The sequence below is a fragment of the Lytechinus variegatus genome, chromosome 13 (assembly GCF_018143015.1).
Source record: "Lytechinus variegatus isolate NC3 chromosome 13, Lvar_3.0, whole genome shotgun sequence".
In the NCBI taxonomy this organism is placed as follows: Eukaryota; Metazoa; Echinodermata; class Echinoidea; order Temnopleuroida; family Toxopneustidae; genus Lytechinus; species Lytechinus variegatus.
Window position 1 is genome coordinate 6,006,066 of NC_054752.1, and position 17,891 is coordinate 6,023,956.

Below are 17,891 nucleotides of genomic sequence, written 5' to 3' on the forward strand. Positions count from 1 at the left end.
GTATACTCGGCTTTTTGTGTCCCCGTTCCCATGACAACTTGCATTCGCATCACAAAATGCCTGCTTGCCTGGTGGCTGGTAGGTCGACATCTACCTTAGATTATGTAAAGCCATATCATGATGCTTGTACTGAGATCAAATTGCGTCATGGTTCGTATTGTTCATGATTGCACATATGCCTTATCAATTGAATTTATGAGGAATGTATGAGCTACTGGTTTTGTTGGAATCCCAGCGTACGAATCCGCAGGAGTTCATGAATATCTTATAGAACGCCGGGTGACAGATGATGTCAAAAATCCGGAATTATTGGTAATATCGCTGTGATGTAAATGGATCGGCAGAAAAATATTGATGAAAGTTGTTTACACTGTGTTTTGTCATGTGATGGGTAATATGAATATTGCATTCTGAGAGTGAGGGAGGAAGAGAAACAGAGATAGAACAATAAAGTATAAGAGAGAAAGAGATAGAGAAATACAGAGGCAGGGAGATAGAGAGACAGAGGAGGTGCGGAGAGAGAGAGAGAAAAAGAGTTGAGAAAGAGATGAAGAAAGATAGAGCAAGAGATAGAGGATACAGGTAGAGAGAAAGAGAGAGGTTAAGAGAGATGGGCAAGAGAGGGAGAGACAGAGCAACAGAGGTAGGAGAGAAAGAGAAAGATGAAGAGAGATGGACCAAGAAAAGGAAAGGAAAGGCGGGAGAGTACCTGACACAGGCACGTACCAACAATAAGAACACTCTTTAAATTGTATCTAGAAATGATGGGGTATGAGCTTTGGAAATGAGAAATTGATTGTGTTATCAAAGGCGTTCGCATGAGAGATTGAAGGCAGAGAAGAAAACAACTTTCCGCAATGTCAAACATTCTATAGTTGGTCCTTATTGCCAATATGATGTTGAGGGATTTCAATAGTCAAGTTTATCCATTAAAACGCCGACTTGTATTGAGGGATAAGCTGGATCAAATTCCCCATTAGAAATTGACAAGACACCCACATCAAGAAACTTTTAAGATATCTTGGATATTTTTTTTTTCAAATTAAAGAAAACATGGTTTGACTTGGCAGTTTCCAAAAACTCCAATACTCCATTGACATGTACATCATGCTTTTTTTTCATTTTCAGGAATCTTAACAATTCATATTTACATTGATTTCTTTAATCTTGAAGGGGGGATAACTACATGCATGTTGATAAAGGTATGAAAATATACCATTAGTATTGAATAAAGGATTACATGTACTATTAACAAGCCCGAAGAACCGCCTAAGCCCATTTCAATAGTATTCATACATGTACATGTATATTGAATGAATTTCTCTCGGTATACTATCTCCATACTACAATATTTCCATGTTACGATGAGATTAAACTCCTTTCTTCATGATGCTTCAGCTACACTGCCAGAATGGACACATGGTCTGACATTGTAAACACTGTTCAGCTTTGGAGTCTGTTCCTTCAGTGTGGCTGTTCTATAGAAGGTCAACTTGCACAGTTTATCATTGTTTCATGAGTCTTTTCTATGCTGTGTGCCATGGCATTGACATTTTAGCATGCTCCCGAGTGATTTGTTCAAATAAGACCGCACTCTTCTCTGGGAAAGAGCAGAATATTTAATGAAAAAAATGACAAGTAATGCAAGGTTTCTCTACCAAATTCATCCTCCATTTCCCCATGATTTCAATCGATACTCTTCTTTTTTTTTTTTACTTGACTGTCTTCTTGAAGGATGTTCATCAATTAATCTTTTAAAAGGCAAAGACATTTGTGAACATATGAATGCATCCTAGAAGTAGAATGCTTTGCCATGCCCCCTCTAGTGTCAAGGGCTCCTTGGTTGAAATAATGTGAAATTCTGAATGCAAGAGTGCTGTTTTATCACAGGGAATTCCTATCTTTTGAATTTCATGTAATTTTCAAAGATATTTCCTTATCAGCATTCACCTCGCAACTTCCTAATCTATTGATTCACAGGGATTCATTCACATTACTCCTTAATAGTAGTGAGGAAATTTGAAGGAGAAATGAAATGGAGATGATAATAATAATAATTTGTTCATTTATGTAGTGCAGTTACAATGTGCATATACTCAGCTGTGCTTTGGTACTTGGTATCATATTATTACCCAGGCTGTAGCTAAGCCGCCATATTAATAGGCGCTAAAGCATTCAAGGAATAAATCCTACCAGGTACCCATTCATCTCACCTGGGTCGAGTGCAGCACAATGTGGATAAATTTCTTGCTGAAGGTAATTACGCCATGGCTTGGATTCGAACCCATGACCCTCTGTTTCAAAGTCCACAGACTAATCCACTGGGCCACAACGCTCCACTCAAATAAAAGATACCACGTATTCTATTCTTATCAATATTATCAGCTCATTATCTTAACCATACAGTATAAACAAAATGTACAAAATCGTAAAAAACATATTAAATGGACAGTTATTTTCAGTTGATTTGAAATGATTAGAAAGAAATTATACCTTGATATAAATCATATACTTGTAAAAAAACAAATCAGTATTAGTAGATAAATTTGATTCATTTCAAGTCTGATTTCTAGAATTCAATCATTAATCACTTCTCAATTAGTTTAAAAGAGAATAAATGATTATCCCTTCAGTAATAAAAAAAATATCAAAGACTCGGGGTCCATTTTCCTAATATTTCCCAATGCTTAAATCATCTAAAATGTCAGTGTTACATTTTCTCAGCTTCAATTTAGATTCTCTCAGCTCTGAATGCTGAAAACTGCAATAAAGCAAAATCAGACTATATGAAGGTGTTCCACAAAAAGCCCTTGCGATTAATAGAGCCTGAGATATGGCAAGTCATATTGGTTTTGGCCAGAATTTGTGGGTTCTCCAAATATCAGCGATGAGCACGCGACCCAGTAATGCTGCATTTTTGAATTGTTAACGCTCAGCAGCTCGGAGTTTCAACTTACCTTCTGTGTGCTGCTCGTATTTCAAATTGATTTTCACAGTGAGCCTTATCCATCAAACAATCACTCCCTGGTGAATTTCAGATTCAAGTTTGGAGGACATTCATGAAGTCTCTGGAATACTTCACTATACTAATGCTTCCTTAGCCTTGATTTACAAACCATCTCATACTGTATGCGCACATTCACAGTGTTATTATTTCCGAAATCTTCCCTACCCAATGATAGTGGATGATTTCAGGTCCGGTGTTGGCCTTGGTGTTGAAATTTTGATTGCTTCCCCTTGCTCCAAAACTTATTCAGAGTCTGTAAAACTGATCCAGATCACATTACTGACATCTCAACAACTAGTGAGTGACTTTTCGGGACCATCTTCATTTTATGTTGGATGTTATAATCGTGTGAAAATTGACCTAACACCAACACCAAAAGGTCAACACTGACCTTGAAATCACCAATTCTGCTTTTCCTGATATCACTAAGAGGTCTTTGAATATTATTAACTTGGACACGGGTTTCTGGCTTTTCTGCACAAAATACATGCTCATTCTTCACTTCCTGGGGAGCATTCCACCAAGACTGCATTGTCTTTCAAATTTTGAAGCTATTCAAATGTATAGCTCTTCTTTTCCTTGACCTTTTCATACACTGACAAAGAATTCTACTTTATTTTTGATTGAAATATATTACATTCACTGTATTACATGATTGTCACTTTGAATGTAAAGCATCTCTGTATTAAAGGACAAGTCCACCCCAACAAAAACTTGATTTGAATTAAAAGAGAAAAATTCAACAAGCATAACACTGAAAATTTCATCCAAATCGGATGTAAAATAAGAAAGTTATGACATTTTAAAGTTTCGCTTCTTTTCACAAAACAGTGATATGCACATCTCGGTCGGTATGCAAATGAGGGAATTGATGACATCACTCACTCACCATTTCTTTTGTATTTTATTATATGAAAAAAATATGAAATATTTTGAGTTTCTTGTCATTGTCCTGTGAAATGCAGTTTCATTCCTCCCTGAACACGTGGAATTCCATTATTTTAACATTTTGTGCTTCAGGCAAGGAGGTCCTAATCATCAAATTCGTAAAAATTGAAATATTGTATACTTCAAACAATAAAAAACAAAAGAAATAGTGAGTGAGTGACATCATCGACTCTGTCATTTGGATGTAACTGGCTCGTATAACTCTTTTGTTAAAAATAAGCGAAACTTTGAAATGTCATAACTTTCTTATTTTACATCTGATTTTGATGAAATTTTCAGCACTGTGCTTGTCTGATTTTTCTCTATTGATTCAAATCAACATTTTTCTGAGGTGGACTTGACCTTTAAAGACGAACATTTGCTTTTTCTTTGTTTCAAACAAGTTGTCAATGTTGCTACAACAAACTTGGAGAAAAAGGAAATAGAGTTTTTGGCAATAAAAAAAAATCTCTTTCGAATATCCTTATGATAAGTCACAAGTATTGAGACAAAAATTGTTATTATTATTTATTTTGTTTATATGACAGTGATTTTTCCTGAAATTTCCTGGTTTTTACATGACTGACCTATTTCTGCTGTAAAATGTGACATTAAATTTTACATCACAAACCGGCATCATCCACATGAAATCTTAACCAAATATAGTTTTTGAAATGTCATCATAGATTATTAGAAAATATTACGGATCTATTTCATAAAACTGGGACCTAAAGATAATCAAGTATTACTAAAAATCCTATCTGAGTTTCAGGTCACATGACCAAGGTCAAAGGTCATTTGGGGTCAGTGAAATTAGATCGTGTTGGGGGAATCAACATCAAAATCTTAACCAAGGTTAAGTTTTTGAGATTTCGTCATAACTTTAAAAGCTTATGGATCTAGTTTATGAAATTTGGATATTAGGGTAATCACTGAACATCCTGACTGATTTTTGGGTCACATGGACGAGGTCAAAGGTAGGTCAGGGTCAAGAAGCTTTGGTCATGTTGAGGGTAATTTCTTAGCAAATACCTCACCCCTGCTAAAAACAGGCCAAATTTTCGTCCTGTTTTATTGCCATGCAGTTTTATACAAAACTGCTTTCATTCCAAAATAACACAATTCATGAATTTATTGTTTGCAAAATATGTCCATGAAATATGTTCTTTATTTCCATACTAGGCATTCATCGATTACAGATGGATTTCAAATAAATGGCATGAATTTCACCAGCTGTTGCACACAAACTTTCTCTTTTGTTCAAATAACTTGTAGACATTCTGGTGCTGTATATTGGCATGCCAAATACGTTTATGAGGGGGTGTGTAACCCTGTACCTTTACCATTGATTTGATTACTCTGTACCCCGAGCAGGTGTTGTCAACAAACACCGTGAGAGGCGTGGGCTGCCCTCGTCTGTCGGTGTAGGGATAGTGGAGACACATGAACCTAATGAGTTTTCTCGACACCCTCTCTGAGTCAGGCCCCGACCCAAATTAATTGATCTTTATCCTATTCTGTCCTGTCTGCCTGCCATCAGGAATGTCTTCCATTAAGGTTTGTTCCCTTAACATCCATTAATTGTGACAAAAAGCTATAATTTCTGATAAACTACTTTTTTGTGATGATTCTAAAAGCTCCATTTTACTGACATGCAAAAAAAAGGATCAGCTCTTTGCATGTTCAGTTAATTTTTAGAGGAAAATTACTATTCTGATATTTTATTTGAATTTTGCTTTCCATATTTCAGCATTGATCGTGATGGTAGTTTTTGAAGAATTATAGCATTCACTGTAAAGCTTTGATGTTGCTTAAGTCTTAAAGATGAATGAGAAAACCAATTATTTCAATTATCGAATTAAATTACATGTATAAGAATATGGAATTTGAAACATTCGTGTGCAAATGGTAGCAAGCTTTAAGGGAAAAACACTGTGTTCATTGAAACTTTACAAACATGAAAATAATTTAATCTGAGACATGAGGGTTATATAATAATTCAAAAACTTGAAAATTTTGGAATTTCTCTTTCGGAGAAATTTTTATTAACATTTCACTTGCCAGTAGTGTTTCAGTTATTGTTTAAAGAATATTTTCTTGGAAATCATTTCATAACTTATTCACTCTGGAAGCAATTTTACAGACACAGTATTGAACATTGAATCAGTGTTTACACAAATGATTGTTTCATATCGATGTGTATGCACATTTTTTGTATTCTTTTATAATCTGATTGCATCACCAGTACATATATGTATATGTATCTTTAACATCTAATTTGACCCAAGGCTTTTGTGCTGTCATGTGCAACATTCTGAAAATCAATAAATTCATCTCACGTTCTCCCACATATCAAAAGGTGAGAGGTAGCAGCAATTCTTTGAAGTCTAAAAAATAAAAGAGCTCAAGATTTTTAGTGAGCACAAGTGCTCTGCTTCTGACATATGACTGCTGGCAAATTGATATTTTTTGGTTGGAAATACAGAGTTGCCGTGGATTCTCCTTGATTGTTCACACAAAATGGTGCAATTTGGAGAATTATGTTTGGAGACAATTACTGTTGATATTTTGTGCTACAATGCAAGAGCTTTAGTATTAGTATGCCAAATGGTATTCAATATAAGACAAATAATGCATATGTTAGGAGTGAAAATTTTGATCGAACTAAAAGCAATTCATGTATAAATCATTCACTGTATTACAGGAAATACATCGCAAATGTCATTTCTTAGATTAAAAAAAAAGAAAGATAAATCTTGAGTGATGTTAAATGAGTGGAAAGAAAGATTATTTGGGGGCTTAATCAGGTTTCAGAGCTCATGGTTTATTCTGTATTACAGTGTGTTTTCGTGGTAATATTGATTTCAAAGCCTTTCAAAATTATTTGCAACTTTGATTTCTTGAGTTCAGCTTTTGTCCTGCTTGGAAGGCATGACCTTTGGGAAGTTGGAAAAGAGCAAGAACATTCCTGTATCGCATTTCAATGTGATCCGATGTAGTTTGGCATACACTATATAACAGGATGATAATTTCTGCATGAATGCAGTCATGCGTTCTTGCTTGATGTGGTGGTTGAATTCACCTGCATGCTGAAAGATAAATCATGTGTGCGGTGTCCCTCAGGGCAAGCTTTGTGGTACTCATTTGCTCTTCAATTTCAAACCTCAATCGCTATAATGCATTCCCACTGGAATTCTGCTCTTTCACATTCATAGTATTTCGACTGCATAATTGATGTCATTCTCTTTGTATATTTCTCAAGTTGTTTTCTCCTTGCTCTTCAAATACCCTTGCTACATTCTGATTCCTCTGTTCTGGGTCTACCTGTTTTACATTTGTGTTAAAGGGAATGTCATTGATCAAATTATTCAGATGGTATACACATTCAGTTGGCATAAAAAACTATTTGGATTTTTTTTGGACAATACTTTTTACTGTATAAATTAAAGTAGTGGTTTAATTTTCTATATTCAGCCATCAATAAATTAACCTTGGTTGTTTGAAATTTTAAACACCTGTTTGAAACTGTTTAATCAACTAGCATAACATCCATACTTTTCATAGTTGTATACAAACTTTAAACATAGTTTTTTATAGTGTACTATATAAATGTCAAAAGAATCCCTTTTTTGTGTATATTCTATTTCTTAAACTGTCGATGATGTTAATCTTTCATCAGACCTGTGTACATATTTTCAAGAAGCTAGTTCTGCCATGAATTAAACATGTGGCATGTTACATGTACATGTACATTCTTTGGATAAGTTAGAATAAATAAAAAATGAGCTCTTTTCTTTATTAGTCTTGCCAGGGGGTAAAAAAATCGTAAAGTATTGGGAAATCTTTTTGAATGTGAAAAGCTGCCTCTAATTCTCTTGTCACATTTCCTCCTTGTCTGTCCCTGATGGCAGTGAGATGCATTTGTGATGAAAATTACACCTTTCTCCTCCAGAGCGGATGTTCATGTCTTCGTGATAAATCCCCCCTACAGAGAAATGGCTCCATTTTGTTGCAAGTTGATCTTTATGCTTGTCTTTGTGTTGACTGTTTTTTGTTCTGCCTATCTTCTCAGCCATGATTCTTTATTTGATATGCTGTTATTACCCTTGGGCTAAAGATGGCAATCGCTTTTCATGCAGGAGATTGTGCAGAACTTTGCATGTATTTCCAGTTTTCTATCATAAAAAGGAGGGGGACTCTTTGTAAACATGAAAACTTATATTTTGCTTTTATCTTAAGAAATTCTATAATCAAAGAAGATGAGTAAAAGGCCTTAATTGTTTATTCTATTTATCTTATACATATTCCCACAAAAAATTGAAGTACATTTCATAATGTACTTTTCAGGAAGTTGTTTGGTGAAATACTCTAATAATGCAGGTGGATATTGTGGAAGTCTGAGAGTTATTTCTGACAAACAGAACGATATGTCTGATAATTTCTTTTATTATTATTGTTTGTTATTAACACATTCATTAAATACCATTCTTACTGCATGCATGCATTTGCAATTACATTCTAAATCACCTATGTCTTTTTAAACTGGTCATTTTCCTTTGGGGGACGGGAGTTCAGCCATCTCTTCTCATTCCTCTATCTCAATACATACATTGTACCAACCAACCACCTGTTGATATATGTTTCTGCATTCCTTTGAGATTGCTTATTTCCTGTTAATCTGTCACATGAAACTAATCGCTGTGGAATTTGATTCATTTGCACTTTATGGTCGAATGGACGGCACCCAGTTTCGATTGTTTTGGTTAAATTCCCTTATAATCTAATCCTAAAATTGTCTAATATGACTATTGTTTTCCCAGTGCTCTACTTCAGTTTCATCAGCTGCCATTTCTGAGCCTAATTTGATTTTTCACACGGAAAAAAAATTGTAATGTGAACGATGATTCCAGTGAAAAATAAGGACAAATATTTAGCACGTGTGAAAACATGATTCGAATCACAATCGCAAATCACAATTATGATTACAATAGCAATCATCTTTACAATGATGATTTAAGATCCACGTGTGAAAAGGCCCCTAGTAGACATGGAGATATTACAGACCATGTGGTCATGTGACAAAAAGAGGTAGTGGCAATGAAGCCTTTTTGATCAGGCAAAAAGTGATATTGGCCAAGTGGGTATTATACCAAGTGAGAATTGAGCAAAGTAGACCAAACTGATGTTAGTTATTAAATTACTTGTTTGATGCTAATTGGACCAATTGGTAGTGGAGCAATTGGCTATCCGTTGTGGTCACTAAATCTTCCCTAGATATGAAATGACTTTATTCGCTAATCGTTGTGAGGAACGGAGATGCTTGCTCTTCAAGAAATAGAAGATAGTCGTACCTGCTATTAATAGGAGTAGAGAATATGGGATGAATAAATGGCAGACTTGATATATACAGTTAATATGCATTTTCAAAAATAAGTTCAATTTCAATCTTCCTACAGGATGACAAGTCGGGGGAGACTTCAATATTTTGGCTTTACATGAAATACCGGAAATCCGGAATGTATAATTTTTCACCATTTTGACTCGGAACTTTTCAACGAATATTTCTATCCGAAGTGCAGATGTAAAATTTGTGGTCTCCGTCTGTCTTTGTTATGACTTGCACAGATACGTGTGTTACAAATAAGAGGCACTGAGTATGGCTTCCATTTGAAAGTTACTCTCCTTTCCGCTATTGTTAGCCATGATGTAATATCTTTTTTTCCCTTCTTTTTGAAAGATGATTGTATTCCATCACGCCTATTGGGTGGTTATAAGTTTGTCTTCCATACCACGTACAGTAGCTCAGATGTAATAATATGATTGAATAGTGTGGGTTTAATTGGAAGTCACATATCTATTCTTCTGATATCCTGTGTGATAACAGGCACTTCTTTTAAAGTGATTGGTTAACATTGGTTTGACTTTAAAAAAATCTGAGCTAGAGGGTCACACTTGTCACCTGTGTCTGTGATTTGTCCTAAAAATGAAGCCCAGAAAAAATTGCGTTCGAAAATGATTATTTAGTGCATCAAAGATTGAAATATAAAGTGACCGGAAACACCATCTTAATTTCATCCCATACACTTATGTGTACTATTTAGGTGTCTATAAGACGCCTATTTACAAAATCGGGGTGTGCCCCTTAGTTTTAGCTTTTCATTCTCAATAATGGTTGTTTTCAGGGTTAATTAGTTCTAATACATGCACTTGTACACATGTTTCATCTTGGATTGAAAATTTTTTAAATCGGCTGCTCACAAAGTTAAATAATACCTTTAATCTTTCTCAACAGGAGGAACGTAGTGTGTCCAATCATCGATGTCATCAGCGACGATAACTTTGCCTTCCATACGGGTTCTGATATGACCTACGGTGGTTTTAATTGGAAGTTACAGTTCCGCTGGTATCCCGTACCGCAGAGGGAGGTAGACAGGAGAGGCGGAGACAGGACGTTACCCCTCAGGTGAGCTCTTTAAGATTCCCATTCTTTCCTTTAATTCTTGAAGGAGAAGTCCACCCCAACAAAGTGCAGGGATAAAAATTAGAATGGGAGCTCAGGGTGATTTTACTTCCAAAATGATCAAAAAGAGCCCCAGAATAATTTTTGAAAAGAGCCCCAGGATAACCCCATTCACTGCCATGTTAAAGTATTTACAATATCTCAGATATAGGCGTTTGGTTATGGAAAGTAGCCCCAGAAGTTCATTTTTTGCCTGATTCTTTGGAATCCATTCTGTCTTTAAATTCGTACACAGGAGGTCCACCCCACCAAACATTTTAAAAGTCGCTATCGGAATAAGGAGAGAAAAATTTAATACCGGTATAAAGCAAAATGCTGAAAATTTCATTGAAATTGGATGTGAACTGCACTGTAAGAATGTTATGATATTGTTAACTTTCGCCTAACTTCATATATCAGCTATATGCGCATCCTGGTTTGTATGCTAATGAGGGAGCCAATGTCATCATCTGCTTACTATTTCTTGTGAATTATCTTTTATGAAATATGAACATTTTCATTCGTTCTTGTTACAATGGGGCAATTCCAAGCAAAAGTGCACATTTTCCAAAAAATTGTCTTGGCTCTATTTTAAATCTGGATCGAATTTTTCTATTAAAACTCATATGGGATTTCATAAATACAAAAGGGGAACATAATTAGCCACAAATTTATTTTCTTACTCATCTCCGTATAGGAGAATCCAAACCATACCAAAAAATTCTCTACATGGGACTACATATATTGTTTTTTACTTCATTTCAATTTAACAGAAAACAATTGCTTGTATTGGAAAATTTTCTTTTGGATAATCTGAAGGTCATCATTTTACATATCAAAAGAAAATTTTAAAATATGAGTTCATTTTACTTTGCCTGTGTGTGAATATTTCAGCTGTTACTCCATATGTTTTAAGTTGTAATTAATTTTAAAATACACCAATTTTTTAAATTTAATGCAGCATATTAAAGCTAGAACAACTTAGAATCTAATCAATAACTCAACATTGTGATAGCCATTTAAAGTTCAGAGTTTGAGCAATATGTTTTCTCCTCAAATATGCATGTCCATTGTTTAACCATGGTTATGAATATTCATATCTCATTAATTCATTGGATCAAAATAACAAACGTTATCATTTTGAAAAGTGGGTTTCAGCAACTACTGTCAGATACCATTTCTTTGCAAATAACTATTTAAAGGTACATGTAAATGCTAGTTTTGGTAACGATATCAAAATGAGTTCGTACAGAGTCCAATGAAATGACCACCAAAGTGTCTGTTTGTATAAATAAAACGCATGTGCCAAAGGATTCTGGAAGATATTGTGTAATTGCTGAGAAATCAGCAAATAAGCACAGGATTCGGGTAGGGCGTCGGGCCCGACGCTCTAAGCAATAATTATACATTGTCCCACGTGTGCTTATCTGTGTTGGGGATCTTCGGTGTGAATATTTTTCAGTGTAGATTTCAAGATTCACAAGTTCAGTTTATGTAACTGTACCAGATCTAGATCCTCGATGATATACTGACAATTAAGCCTTGTTTTACAGACTTTCTCATGAAATCAGTGTTTACTGCAACTACTGGAATTTCTCTTTAAATATCGGTGATATCTTTGGTTGAATGCTAAAAACTTTTCCTGACTGTCACTCCGTAACCATGGAACTGCCCAATGTGAAACAAAGCAAAGTTTGATTCCTCCCTGAATTCCTGGACACATGGGATTGCTATGGTTGCAACCTATCATGATTAGATGAAAAGTCTTGCTTTTGTCTAATCTGCAATATGAAAGATAAAATATTGTACAATCTCATATAAATAAATACAAAAGAAATAGTGAGTAGGTGACATCATCAACTCTCTTATTTTCATGACACTTATGTCAGTTACATGCATATAACTGAATATTCAGCAAAATTTTAAAGATTCATAACCTCTTTATGCTATATTGATTTAATTTTCAGTATTCTGCTTGTTTTATCATTCTCTCTTCACTCAAAATTAACTTGTTGTTCTTTGGACTTGCCAATTAACACCTTGCACGAGACATAAAGTACCTTACCATTCAAGGGCTTTACACTAGCACCACATCCTGTTGTACAGCATACAACAGATTTTCAAATTATGTTAACACCTGTTATAGCACCTACATGCCTGATGAAGGCCACAAGGAGCACCGTGATCGTGCATCAGAGCCGTGAACTATTCTCTGTACATTACCTCATATACGATGGCAATAGCCATCACAGAAATTCTGTAAATTAAAGTTTATGTGAGATGGGCCTGTTTCATAAAGAATTACAACAGTTGCAACAGTTTAACGCTTTATGAAATGGGCCCCTACTATGCCAGAGCAAAGACGTAAATACACTACCTATTCTATAGATGAAACTTCATGTGAGATCTGGGCCCCGTCTTACAAAGAGTTGCGATTGATCCAATCGATCACAACTATGGACGGCCAGCAACATCAACATCTATTATGCACATTTGTTCAAAATATTTTCAAACTATGATGTATATTCATGCATACCGGTATATTGTTTTCTTAAAAATTCGCTGTGCTTCATACTCTTCGTTTACGAAGAACATTGTGAAAATTTCCTGTAGAAAAGATTATGACACTGATTGATTTCCATAGAGTTATGATTGATTGGATCAATAGTAACTCTTTGTAAGATGGGGCCCTGATATACAGTATTTGAGAGCAATGACTGAAATACAATCTAACTAGCACTCTACTATTCTGCATATTAAACTTGATGTAAGATCCGATGTACAGTATTTGAGAGCAACGGTTGAAATGTGCTCTATAAAACTAGTGCTCTAACTATTCTGTAAATTAAAGGTCAATTCCACCCCAGAAAATTGTTGATTTCAATCGATAGAGAAAAATCACACAAACGTAGCGCTGCAAATTTCATCGAAATCGGATGTAAAATAAGAAAGTTATGACATTTTTAAAGGGAAATGAAACCTTTGGAACAAATAGGCTTGTGTAGACACAGAAAAATCAAAGAATAAGAACAGGGCTCCACACTAACCCATTTTTTCTACTGGTCCAACCTATTCATGTCGGACCAGTAGATACCCAGTTTTTCAAATTTTTACTGGTCCGAACCTAAAATCTACTGGTCCCAAAAAGTAAAGAAAACATTAAAAAAGGCGCAAGTTTATTTTTCTAGCCTTTCGTGACCCCCCCCCCCCCCCCCGTAAAACGAAGGAATGAAGGACAAAAAGAAAGCAAGACAGAAACGAAGAGAGTAAGACAGAAAGAAAGAAGGAAAGAAGGAAGGAAAGTCAGAAAGAAAGAAAGGATGGAAGGAAAGCAGGAAGGAAGGAAAGAAGTAAGAAAAGAAGGAAGGAAGGAAAGAAGGAAGGAAAGTAAGAAAGAAAGAAAGGATGGAAGGAAAGAAGGAAGGAAAGAAGGAAGGAAAGAAGGAAGGAAGGAAGGAAGGAAGGAAAGAAGGAAGGAAAGAAGGAAGGAAATAAGGAAGGAAGGAAGGAAAGAAGGAAGGAAGGAAAGAAGGAAGGAAGGAAAGAAGGAAGGAAGGAAGGAAAGTAAGAAAGAAAGAAAGGATGGAAGGAAGGAAGGAGGAAGGAAGGGAGGAAAGAAGGGAGGAAAGAAGGGAGGAAAGAAGGAAGGAAAGAAGGAAGGAAAGTAAGAAAGAAAGAAAGAAAGGATGGAAGGAAAGAAGGAAGGAAGGAAAGAAGGGAGGAAAGGAGGAAGGAAGGAAAGAAGGAAGGAAAGAAGGAAGGAAAGAAGGAAGGAAGGAAGGAAGGAAAGAAGGAAGGAAAGAAGGAAGGAAGGAAAGAAGGAAGGAAGGAAGGAAAGAAATAGAGAAAAAAAATTAAAAGAAAGATTGAAAAGAAAGAAGGAAAGAAAACAGGAAGAAAACAGAGGAAGAAAGCTAAAACTATTATCATAAATAATTTATGTTTCTTTTTTGGCTCAATTAAAATAGCTACGAAAGAAAGTCAGAAACCAAGTGTATCAACACACACATAAATGCATATGTGGGGCTAATATGTATTCAGACGATACCACCCGAGACCCGATCTGTTTGAACCAAACAGAAGTGAAAATTTACCCTTTTACTGCTTACAGATGACAGAGTTACTCCAATTTTTAGGAAATATCCATTATAAGAGCCTTTCATGAGTATGAACCGTGAATTTTGACAGTTCTGTGAGAGATTTCTGCCAGAGTTTAGCCAGGCTTCGTTCGTGCGGCCAGTGGAGAATTCACCATGTGGATTGTGTGGCTGACTACATGTACACTGTATGCATGCTGTATAGTACTCTAGTAACACGTGCGATTCATTCTGTGTGTATTCTGTGTGTGAATTGCAGAATTTAACGGGGGGAAATGGTTTGCTGTGAATTTGACCATTTCTGGAAAAGTTATTGGCCCAACAATGGTTTTTATTACTGGTCATGTCGGACCCTTAAATCTTGCTATTTTTGGAAAAATTACTGGCCCGACAATGATATTTTTTACTGGTCATGTCGGACCAGTAAATCTTTCAATTTCTGAAAATCTACTGGCCCAACAGCGATTTTTACCGGTCTGGGACCGTCGGACCGCCGCTAGTGTCGAGCCCTGAATAAGAATAAAGAAAGTTTGAGAAAAATCGGACAAATAATGAGAAAGTTATGAGCATTTGAATATTGCAATCACTAATGCTATGGAGATCCTCACATTGGCAATGCGACAAGGATGTGTGATGTCACTGATGAACAACTTTCCCTTTGGTGGACTATAAAATACCCTCAAAATGTCTCTTTTTGCTTTTTCTTATGATGATACAAACTCTTTATCCATGATGTATTCTTAAAAAAATATGTATTACATGCCCTCACATAGACAGAACACATGATTTATGGATAGATGTGATAAAAGAGGCAATTCTAGTGAAATATATACTAAAGTAATGGGGAGAGTTGTTCACAAGTGACATCACACCTCTTTGTCGCATTGCCAATTTGCTATCTCCATAGCATTAGTGATCGCAATATTAAAATGCTCATTACTTTCTCATTATTTGTCCGATTTTTCTAAAACTTTCGTTGATCTGTTTCTTTGATTTTTCTGTTTTCACACAAGCTATCTTGTTCCAATGGTTTCATTCTTTTTAAAGTTTTGCTTATTTTTCACAAAACAGTTAAATGCACAACTCAGTGGTATACAAATGAAAGAGTCGATGATGTCCATCACTCACTATTTCTTTTGTTTTTTATTGTTTTAATAATACAATATTTCAATTTTTACAGATTTGACATTAAAGACCAACTTGACTTGACCATAAACTGTTAAAATAATGGTAATTCCACATGTTCAGGGAGAAATAAAAACTTTGTTTCACTTGACAAGGAGCAGAAAATTAGAATATTTCATATGATAAAATACAAAAGAAATAGTGAGTTGGTGACGTCATCAGTCTGCCAATTTGCATACCGAACAGGATGTGCATATAAGTGTTTTGTGAAATGAAGCAAAACTTTAAAACTTTCTTATTTTACATTCGATTTTGATGAAATTTTCAGCATTTTCCTTGATGGATTTTTCTCCTTTTTTCAAATCAAATTTTTGTTGTGGTGGATGTCCTTTAAACTTGATGTGAGATCAGATGTATACTATGTGAGAGCAGTTGCTGAAAATGTACTCTCACTCCCCACGTTCACATTCCATCATGATCTAGGGGAAGACCTGTATCCAGTCGGGTCGGCTGAGTTCACTTTGAGGCGCATGACGGCTCGCAATCAACCTATAAATAGCTCTTGGGCAGTCGTGTAGTAGTCTATGCAGTGCCTACTCCAGTTTGCCACTTTAAGGTTGTGCAGGTCGTACATGTACATTAATCTACTGGTGTAATGTAACTCTCAACTAATACAAAGTGGTATGTTAGCTACCTGAATTTATTGCAGCATGTGAATCTACTTGTACCTACTCAATTATTCCTTTAAAAAGCTCTGAGATATGGCTTGTTTTTATAGATGTTTTCTTTTTCATTGTGAAGGAAAATCAATATTTAGAATATTTCGAATATAAAACTATTAATAGTAGACCTACTGCAGGTATTACGGAATGATTTTTTTACCCCCCCCCCCCAAAAAAAAAAGTGCCCATATCTGTACTGCAGAAGAGTGAAATGAAGGAGAGACATTATTTCATGAATGATTCATGAATAACCTTAAATCTTGAAGGCACGTTGCATTAGAATTGAGGCAGTCTGTGTCTGTAGAATAATTTATATGAGGGTGTAATGTATGTTTATCCAGACACCCCCCCCCCCTTTTGCCCCCATAAAGCTGATACATGCTTCTCCCACTCATTTTCTGACATTGGTATTTGGATTCAAAACATCCTTTTCCACCTGCTTCTTGGCTGCTCTGCATTTTGCATCGCGAGACACTGCCGGCAGCGCCTTGCACTTTCTGCTGCCATCACTTGCATACATGCATGTACATGCAGGTCTCCAATTATTAAAGGCACTGCATACGCTTTCTGCTGCCCAAGCTGATGGCCTTCTGAGTCCAGTGAACTTTACATGTGGATGAAATTTGTTTTGCACATTTGTTTTGTACTCTGTTCAAGTCTTTGACGATATTTTGTTATCGATTCGATGTCAGTTCTGATGTTTTCTGTCTATTCGTCTTATTTCAATTGTATTTGGAAAAGTGTAGATCATTATGTCTCCTTTAAAATGAAAAACAATTTGATATCCGGATCATGTTTATATATATATACTCAAGTCTGGCAGACATGGAATTAAACTTTACTAAGTTTTATTGTCAGATGCTGCATGATTGTGTTTATCACTAATGACAAGAGGCTACCCCTTGGACCTCGCCTGTAATAAATCTGTGATAGACGATAGCCCTTGAAATTAAGCATTCCCCCTCAATACGTTACCCAAATTAAACTTTCTAACAAGACCTGATTTGCGCCTCAAGATTTTGTTAAGAACGCGCCCGCGGAGACTGCGTTTTTTTCGTCTGGCCATGTTTACACTTGGGAAATCATAGCGATCTTCTTTACGTCCCGACGGGATGGATAGGATTCGTGCTGTAATCAAAAGTGCAGGCGAAATGGCCGAGAGAGCTTGATGGGGTCTGCGGTGGTTTTGTCAAGTAATTGCTCAGAATCATGTGCAGTCGGGCCTATAATGTAATTATTCACCAAGCACATGGATGTCAGCAGCATTGGAAGGCAGTGAAGTCGTGTGATATTTTTTACCATTCACTGGCCGTGAGCAGCTCTGAAGGATTCCTGATGAGGAACGCTTGGAAAAAAATTTACGATACAGAAATTGCAGCTTCTTTGGGAGCATGCAATGACATTTTTAGTGACTTCCCTTTATGGTTCACAATGTCCATCCCATTAATATATAATTATCTCTATAATTTGCAAGATTTGCGTTCTCGTGCCTTTTGAAAGGAAAAATGTGCTAT

At 35.8% G+C, this 17,891-nt stretch overlaps 1 protein-coding gene across 1 annotated transcript in view; it reads left to right on the forward strand.

The window, feature by feature from the left end:
• LOC121426384 (polypeptide N-acetylgalactosaminyltransferase 13-like) overlaps nucleotides 1–17,891 on the forward strand; it is a 115,269-nt gene that overhangs the window by 55,713 nt on the left and 41,665 nt on the right. The window contains exon 6 of the mRNA XM_041622671.1: nucleotides 10,227–10,397. Within this exon, the coding sequence (XP_041478605.1) occupies nucleotides 10,227–10,397 (171 nt within the window). The remainder of the gene's footprint in view (nucleotides 1–10,226; nucleotides 10,398–17,891) is intronic.